The sequence below is a fragment of the Notechis scutatus genome, chromosome 2, assembly GCF_049901735.1.
Source record: "Notechis scutatus isolate UNSWTSFEM ecotype Mainland chromosome 2, rNotScu1.2, whole genome shotgun sequence".
Taxonomy (NCBI): Eukaryota; Metazoa; Chordata; class Lepidosauria; order Squamata; family Elapidae; genus Notechis; species Notechis scutatus.
In genome coordinates this window covers 6,791,211-6,800,416 of record NC_142010.1, presented here as the reverse complement: position 1 = coordinate 6,800,416, position 9,206 = coordinate 6,791,211, and the positions used below count along the sequence as shown (strand labels likewise).

The window sequence follows — 9,206 nt, the reverse complement described above, 5'->3', positions numbered from 1 at the left end:
GCCAAGAGTCATCAATCATACTCTCCAGTTAGAATTTTGCGAGGCAGAAACTTCGGTCGCCTAGAAACTATCTTTGAAAATATTTATAGAATGAAGTTTCATTTTTGCAAGCTGCTGCACTGCTCCCCCCTCCCTTTCTGTTGGCAACTCTAAAAGACCAGATAAATGTTTTATGAGTTGACACTAATAGTTATTATAGATAAATTGTAAATAAGGGGCAGGGAATAATGCATTCACTTTAGGCACATTGGATAGATTGTGATGGCCTGAGTAGTCAGCCAATGAGGAAAAGGTGGGAATTAAACCTGCGATGGTGAATATAAAGAAAATATATTGGTGGCTTAAGATGTTTCCACTGTACCTAAGAATATGTGATACACTCTCTTTGCAAAGTAGTAAAATACAAATTACCATTAAAAAAATGGCTTGTAATCATTTCAAAACTAGACAACAAAACCCACAATAGCAAAAGAATGGATAAAGATCATAAATGCAACCAAATGCCATCAGTCATGATAGGAAATATATTTATTGGATCACTTTACTATAGCAGTAGAGAAGGTAATAGTAATCTACAGTTTCAAATAGGACCCAGTTAAAGCCAAATTCCTGCTTCTTGATCAGGTTAAATATCATGAATGAATCCAAGAGATCTGATATCATTGCATAGAAAGATTCATATACTGTACAGATCCAAAGATAATCACAGGATAATAGTGAATGTCTCACAAAATACTGAGAGTCTGATTGCTCAGAAGTCTTCATTTTTGATCATCTTCTCTTTTGGCTCCTGAATTTGTATGTGTGGGGAGGAAAAAACTGAAGTTCTGATTTTATCAAATCTTTAAAAGAAGCAATTGTTATCAAATTGGGTGTTATCAGAATGGAAGTATAATGCAGATAAAATGAACTTCCCTAAAAAATTATCATATATGATCTAAACATTTATCTTGGGGAACAGAGATAAGCATATCGATCTCCGGTGCTTGCTAAGTTATGCATGTTAAAAGTCATATTTCTGTTTTGCTTTTCAGAATAAGCTGCTCCTTTGTATTCAAATCAGGTCGAAAAAGGATAATGTAGCACTTGGGAAAAAAGATGCAGCCCAGCAGCCCAGCATTGGAGACCAAGATGGAGAAGACCTGCACGGCCACCATATATTTGCCCTTGGTGCTGAGGTAGGTGGGCACAAAGGAGATCCAAACACTACAGAAGACCAGCATGCTGAAGGTGATCAGCTTGGCTTCATTGAAGGCCCCAGGCAATCTCCTGGCCAGGAAAGCTACCACTAAACAAACAGCTGCCAGGAAGCCCATGTAGCAAAGTGCGGTGTAAAACATGGTGACTGATCCTTCGTTGCACTGCAGGACAATCTCTCCAGACTGGGAATACATATCTGAGTCTGGGAAGGGGGGAGAGGTGCTCAACCACATAGCACAGATTGTAACTTGGACAACAGAGCAAGAAAGAACAATGGAGTTGCCCAAAGATTTCCCCAGCCATCTTCTCACAGTATTTCCTGGTTTGGTGGCTAGGAAGGCCAACACCACCATGATGGTTTTGGCCAAGAGAGAAGAGACGGCCACTGAAAAAATGATGCTGAAGACTGCTTGTCTCAGAAGGCAGGTGGTTTTCCTTGGCTGGCCGATGAAGAGGAAGGAAGACAAGAAGGAAAGCAGGAGGGAAATGAGGAGCAGGTAGGAAAGGCCCCGGTTGTTGGCTTTGACTATTGGAGTGTCCAGGTGCTTAATAAATATGCTTAAAACAAAGCCTGTGCTCAAAGAGAAAAGTAAAGCAAAGGAAGTAAGGATGGTCCCCAGATCTTCTGAGTAGGATAGGAAGGTTATCACCTTAGGAACACACTGATCTCGGTTCTTGTTGGGTTGCTGGTCCTTGGGGCATCTCAAACAATGTTTGGCATCTGGAAAGAACAAATGCAAAATCTCTTGATGTTCTCTTCTCTTTGTAGGATTTTTGTTCACAAGACTGTCAATAAGCACAGGTAGGAAGTAATTTTGCATATGGGAATGCATTAAATCAATATATACACTTGTGTGGAGATACTCCTCTGTATACGTTTTTAATAATACTGGAGAATTCTATTGCATGATTAGAAAACTGGTAAATAGAATAGAATAGAATCTATTGGATCTATTGGATTGAATAAAATAGAATAGAGTCTATTGGATAAAATCTATTGGATTTTGTTCCAGTATTGGTATTCACTCATATTCACATAGTTTCTAATTATATGGGTTACTATTCCATATATTATATAATTATTTCTACCTTTAAGTTGTAACAGTATTTACAGATTATATATATATATACATACACATACACATACACATAGTATTAAGTTATTAATTTTTAATTGAAACAGTTTTTACTGGTTTTGGTTTTAAATTTTTTACTGAATTAGGCCACGGACCTGTGATTGTGAAATGAAATAAAAATGCAGGGGATAGAGATATATATATATATATATGGATGGATTTGGTTATTCGGTTTTCTCCCACGTAAGATTGAAGATCTCAGGCAACGCTTTCGATGAAGTCTCATTCATCATCTTCAGGCTTCTGTCTTCAGCTCTGTGCTTCTCAGAGTGAGAACACAATACAGAAGCCTGATGATGGCAGATGAGATTCTGCTGAAACGTTGCTGCAACTTTAAAAGAACTACAATGACGTGGGAAAATAACTTGAACCAAGCCGAACACCATACATGTAAGTACCTGCAAAACTTAGAGAAAACAAAATATATATATATATATATATATATATATATATATATATATATATATATATATATATATATATATATATATATATATGTTATTAATTTTTAATTGAAACAGTTTTTACTGGTTTTGGTTTTATATTTTTACTGAATTAGGCCACGGACCTGTGATTGTGAAATGAAATAAAAATGCAGGGGATAGAGATTAAATGGACTGAAATGATAGAATTAATTGTGGCTATTCAAAACTAGTAAGACATGAACAGCTTTTCTCTCTGGAGTCACCCACCTTCCTGAGTGGAGATGGTCCCTTCTGCACAAGGAATACAACTATAGCAGCAAACCGGTTTGTCTTCATCAATCAGCTTGACAAACCCAAGCAGGCAGCTATCCACACACCGAGACCTTGGCAGGAGCTAAAGATAAAGAAAAGAAACATTCAATGAAATAGGCGGAGCTGATGTTCCTGTGAAATTAGTCCTACCATAGAAAACCCCAATGAAACTGCTGATCCAAATTTTAACTTGCTGGATCTAATCAGAAGAACTGAAACAGCTGCAAGTGAAGATAGCAAAAATATTGTGTTTAATGTCAATCATTCTCTTGTGTCACAGAATGCTTGCTAAATGATGCTTTTTGATCCTGATTTGCCCTCTAATTAAATTGGCACATTTTTTTTTTGAAGCCAGCTAAGCTGGTAGCCAGCACCACATCTTCTTGGGAGCGAAAGCCCAAAGTTTAATTGCATGCTATTTGGAAAAAAATGCTTTCTTTTATCTATTCTGATTCTTCCATGATTCAATGTCATTAGATGGCCTTTGGTTTTTGTGCTTTAGGGTGAGGAAAATAACTTTTCTTTGTCCACTTTATCGACACCATATGTAATTTTGTAAACCTCAGCAACGTCCCCTTTTTTACACCACATTTCTATGCAAAAAAACAAAGCAAAAACCCACAAACCCTCCAAAGCAGTAAAAATCTCCACAGACCGTTCTCATCCTGGTCATTCATATTTCGGACTGTTACCATCAGGGAGACGTTATAGGTGTCTTAAAATGAGGACTAATAGACTGAGAAACAGTTTCTTTTCCAAGGCAATAATTGTCTTGAATCAAACAGTGCATTTGTGATTTAGTCCAGTGTATATAGTGGCATTTTTAAACTATTTAACTTACTAAATGTTTTAGATAGGTTTTAGACTAAGTTATTACTATTATTATTATTATTATTATTATTATTATTATTATTATTATTATTATTATTATTATTATTATTTAAATACTCTGTAGTGTGATTGTGATGTGGTGTTTGGAGCACTGTGCTGTAGTAGCTTTCAAATTTCATTGTATTCATGGAATGCAATGACAATAAAGGTATTCTATTCTATTCTATTCTATTCTATTCTATTCTATTCTATTCTATTCTATTCTATTCTAGTAAGGCAACCTTTCCTCATAAGGAAGCTGCTCCAGCCCCATAATCACCTTAGCCTTTCTCTTCTGAATCTTTTCTAACTCTATTGTGTCATATTTGATATTTGCAGAAACCCAGAACTGCATATAATATTGAATAGAATAGAACAGAACAGGATGGAACAGAATGGAAAGGAACGGAATAGTTTATTTGGTCAAGTATGAGAATTTCTCTCTGTGTCAGAAGCTCTCAGTGTCTATGCAAAGCAACAGAGTAATAATAATCAATAATGACAATAAAAGGGGGTAATAGAGAAGAGGAAATGGATAATAATAATACTACAGTCACACTACATGGTTAAATACACATAGATATTGGACAGAACTTTGAAAAGTAGGTATTCAGCCCAGTGATGGCACAAGGGGAAAAAATGTCCCTATGTCTAATTATTTTGGCATGCAATGCCTTATAGTGCTGTCCTAAGGAGAGGAGTTGAAACAGTTTATGTCCAGGATATGAGGGGTGTGAGTTGTGGAATATTCCTGTTCCAGACTCAGGAAAAAAAACATTCAGTAACCTCACCAAAGATGCTTCTAAACTTCCCCCAAACCTCCCACTTAACTCCTTTGCTTCTCCTCTCCTTTTTATGACCAACTTCTACCCAAGCTTCCTTGTTTAGCCCTCTATGTTTCTCTTCTGCTCTGAGCAGCACTAGACAGGTGCAGGATATCAGAAGGCAACATGGACATGTCTGTAGGACCATCAAACAGGCTTTTGGGGGCTTCCTGATCTTGGAATCTTGATGCTGATAACCGACCTGAATGAAGTTTGGCCAGAGTCCTTAAGATTAGCAGCTTTTAACGGAGCTCTCCATGTCCTGTCCTAAGGCACACAATAAATTCTTTGGGGCATGACTACATGGCAAAGAGCCATGCAGAATCTAATAAAATATAAGAAAAAGAAGATTTTTTAAAAAATCCTGTAGCTTCCTTCTGTCAGACAAGTGAGAAACTCGGTTGAGAACATGCCTCAGATATTAGGAAATGCTTCCAAAATGGGGGGATATGAAAGAAATTAACTTCCCCACCTTGTTGACCTGCATGGACCTCATGATTGCCTTCTGGTCCATTGTGAGCCTAAATTTGGCTTCCGAGCATCCCTCTCTTTCCAAACTCCCAATGTTCACTTTGATAACAGATCGATTGGGAAACTTCACCCAGTACATGATGTCAAAGTCAGCTGCCAGGTCCCCTTTTTCATCCAAATATACTCCTTCCATGGAATTGTTGTAATACTGGGCGATGCTCAGGAAAGGGTGAAGCTGGAAAGGACAAGCAAAATGGAAGAATTGAAGAATATAGAAAAGCAAGGCAGAGATCTACATTTTCCTGACTGCATAGATGTTCTTCCTGTAATTCAAGGATGAGTTGAAGGGCTGAAGGCCATTCCTTGGAGTGAGCCCCTTCCATCTTCCAATGGACACAAAACAAAGTGGAAAGCAGAGGTGGTATTCAGCAGGTTCTGACCAGTTCTGGTAGCGAAATTTTGAGTAGTTTGGAGAACCGGCAAATACCAACCAATAACAATGGGTTTATGTGAAAGCTTAAGTAAATGTTAAGTCACAAAACTGGGCTGCATGTTCTGAGGTAAGGTAAAAAAAAGATTTATTCAGAAGGGTTTATTAAAAAATAAGACCATCCATTACTTAAACTTCTGAATAGAAACAATCCTTGGCTTCATTTGTTTAGAAAGGTATAGTTTTATTACAGATTAAGTGTATTGCAGTACTGCATAGCCAGAATTGAGAATTGAGTGCCAAAATCCCTAAGTTCTACTTTTCCCACCCCTAACTGTCCCTTGCTGCCCACCTCACTGTAACCAATCAAGTCCATGCAAGATCTTTTCATAACAGTCAGTCCAAGCACACTTTTGTATGTAGCTCCCTCCTTCTTCCAGCTGGATGGCCTTGGGGAAGCATCAGGAGGTGGTAGAGGCTCTACTTTTGATTCCCCAAGCATCCCCCTCCTTATCTTGCTTCCCCCAGTCCATGGCAGTCTGCCATCACAAAATGGCAAAGCACAAGCAAGCATAAGACAACATAATTGTGCCTCCCCATTTCACATACATTCTTCTTGAAAGTCTCAAGTGATGAAGCTCCCACAACTTCTGAGGGCAAGCTGTTCCATTGATTGATTGTTCTCACTGTCAGAAAGTTTCTTCTTATTCCCAGGTTGAATCTCTCCTTGTTCAGTTTCCATCCATTATTCTTTGTCTGGCCTACAGGTGGTTTAGAGAATAGCTTGACCCCCTCCTCTCTGTGGCAGCCCCTCAAATATCAGAACAATGCTATCATGACTCCATGGTCCTTATCTTCACTAGACTAGCCAAGCCCAGTTCACTCACTCACTCATAGACTATATAAATTCTTCTATTAATTTGTTTGAAAGCTATAGGGGCTGTGCCAGTTGACGGTGGCTCTGAACACCACAAAATTCCCCTCTTTGTAAAATCAGGAAAAAAAACCAAAATTAAACATATTTGTTTAAGCAAAATATCAACAAAAAGCCAAACATTACGGAGTGAGAGAGTGGATTCTCTCCTTCAGTAGAAATTTTTGTAATGGAAAAGAAAAGTACCTGCCATGGCTGGAGTCTTTGAACTCCAGATCGGTTTCCATTCTTTGTGGCCCTTCTCTGGGATCGGAGAGAATAGGCCGCGTGTAAAGCATGAGCAACGGTCCAGATGGTGTGGTAAATGTGGTAGCCATCCAGGGACAGAATCCTTTCCCGTAGGGCAGGAGAGACGTTCCGCCATTTTTCTCTTTCTTTGCATCTTATCCAGCCTTTCAGAGATAGGACATGCTTTGAATAGGAACATGAAAATACTAAATCTACAAATTCCTTAGTAAAAGAGTTAAGTTTGAGGAAATAATCATATTTAATGTTTTGATTTGTCCGGCTATAGAAGGAAAGAATACTATGGGTGTACCTGAAAGATAAAGCACTATATGACAATGGCAAGGTAAGGTCCCAGAAAGCTGTTGTGATCCAAAGTTTTCCCACAACAGGTTTCTCCATTTGGCTCAGAATGAGTTGGGCATGTGCTATTCCATATGAGAAGGTTAAGGCCTCGGCAAAGTAAAGAAAGACATTGACTTGACTCCATTTATGGAAAAGTCCAGGACTGTAGTCATTGCTCCTAAGATTCACTGAAATGGTTTGGGAGAAAATTACACAGATGCCATTCTGGACTAGTTTGGGTGTGAAGAGTCTCATGAATTTCTCTCCATTTTCAGTATCTGCAGCAAGGAGTCCAACCAATGTCCACCCAAAATGTTGGAGTAGTTTGACAATCCCTGGGTACTTGTGTGCTTCTTTGGGGAAGGTTGAGTAAAAAAAAGGGAATCGTTTTCTGTCACTCAAAACCTGGGAAGCAAAAGTGTAACTGACCTGAAAAAGAAGGGAATGTTTTCTTTCAGATCAAAACTAAAGTATTGATTGCCCAAAATTCTGACTAAAGATTTTTGTCATTATTGACTCAGCCATTGATCCTTCCAAGGTTGGTAAAATGAGGGTCCAGATTGTTGGGGGGCAATATGCTGATGTTGTAAACTACCCAGAGAATGCTGTAAAGCAGGGCTCTCCAATCTTGGCAACTTTAAGACTTGTGGATATCAACTCCCAGAATTCCTCAGCCAGCTGGCTGAAGAACTCTGGGGGTTGAAGTCCACAAGTCTTAAAGTTGCCAAAGTTGAAGACCCCTGCTGTAAAGCACTATGGAGTGGTATATAAATTTAAGCTCTATTGTTATTTGTTCATCAGTGGCCATTTTGTTATTTGTTCATCAGTGGCCATTTTGGCCATCTGTTCCAAAGAAGACATGCAGACTGCTCAGGCCCTGCAACTCTCCCCACCAATCCTGATATTTTTCTTTTGGAAATAAGGGCCCACCAATTAGGACAAGGGCCATGGAACAAAAAGTTCATCTGGGCCATATCTAATTCAGATTCTTGAAACTTCTCCCCCAACTCTTGTTGGGCCTTTAGGAACTTTATCCCCTCACTAAGTGTTGTATCTTATGATTCTTGATGAATGTATATTTTTCTTATGTACACTGAGAGCCAATGCACCAAAACCAAATTCCTTGTGTATCCAGTCACACTTGGCCAATAAAGAATTCTATTCTATTCTATTCTATTCTATTCTATTCTATTCTATTCTATTCTATTCTATTCTATTCTATTCTATTCTATTCTATTCTATTCTTATTCTTATTCTTATTCTATTCCCTTTCAAATGACCAAGCTCTCATGCATGCACAGATCTACCTGTGGGATCTTGAAGATGTTCAGCATGCTTGATATCTGAATGGACATGTCTGAATCAGCTCCTTCAAGCACCGTCAGTGTGTTTCTCCATTTTCCACAGTTATAATTCGGAATATCTGCCTCTCCCTTTGAAAGCAGGTCCAACAAAATTTCCGAGGTCACCTTTGTGTTAAAATAGTTGTCATGAATATTGTAGCCCAGGGTGACATTGGGTAAGATTTGGGGATTCTGGTTAATCTCCTCGAGGGCAAAGAGGAAGGACAGGGCTTTCCAGTAATTTGTGGAGCCTTTTCTGCAAATATAGGTGGATCAGATTTTCATCCTGCATTCAATCAGAACGACATGTTTAATGAGGGCTCCTTTGATTCTAATATTAACAAGAAAAACTACAGGATCTAATTTCTAACTTCTGCTTGGGTTGATTTTCAAATCAGATGCATTGCAGATACCAGTTTTTTGAATTTAGATAGGACTGGAGTGTCTTCATAAAGAAGTCAATTCTAAAATATTTTTATATTTTAAAATATAAAAATGAAAATATTTACAGACCCTTCACATCCTGGACCCCTCACATAAACAGGTTCAACTCCTACCCTCAAAAGAATGCTATAGGGCACTGCATACCACAACAACTAGACACAAGAACAGTTTTCCCCCGAAAGCCATTACTCTGCTAAACAAGAAATTCCCTCAAAACTGTCCAACTATTTACAAAGTCTGCACTACT

At 38.4% G+C, this 9,206-nt stretch overlaps 1 protein-coding gene across 1 annotated transcript; it reads right to left on the bottom strand.

The window, feature by feature from the left end:
* Positions 1-509: 509 nt before the first annotated feature.
* On the bottom strand, positions 510-8,773 carry LOC113426581 (vomeronasal type-2 receptor 26-like; the record flags this gene model as incomplete). The annotated part of the gene is made up of 5 exons (XM_026688961.2): positions 510-1,921; positions 3,029-3,155; positions 5,240-5,473; positions 6,789-7,601; positions 8,480-8,773. Coding segments are annotated over 5 exons (2,379 nt in total), but the record flags the coding sequence as incomplete, so codon positions are not given.
* Positions 8,774-9,206: the final 433 nt, after the last annotated feature.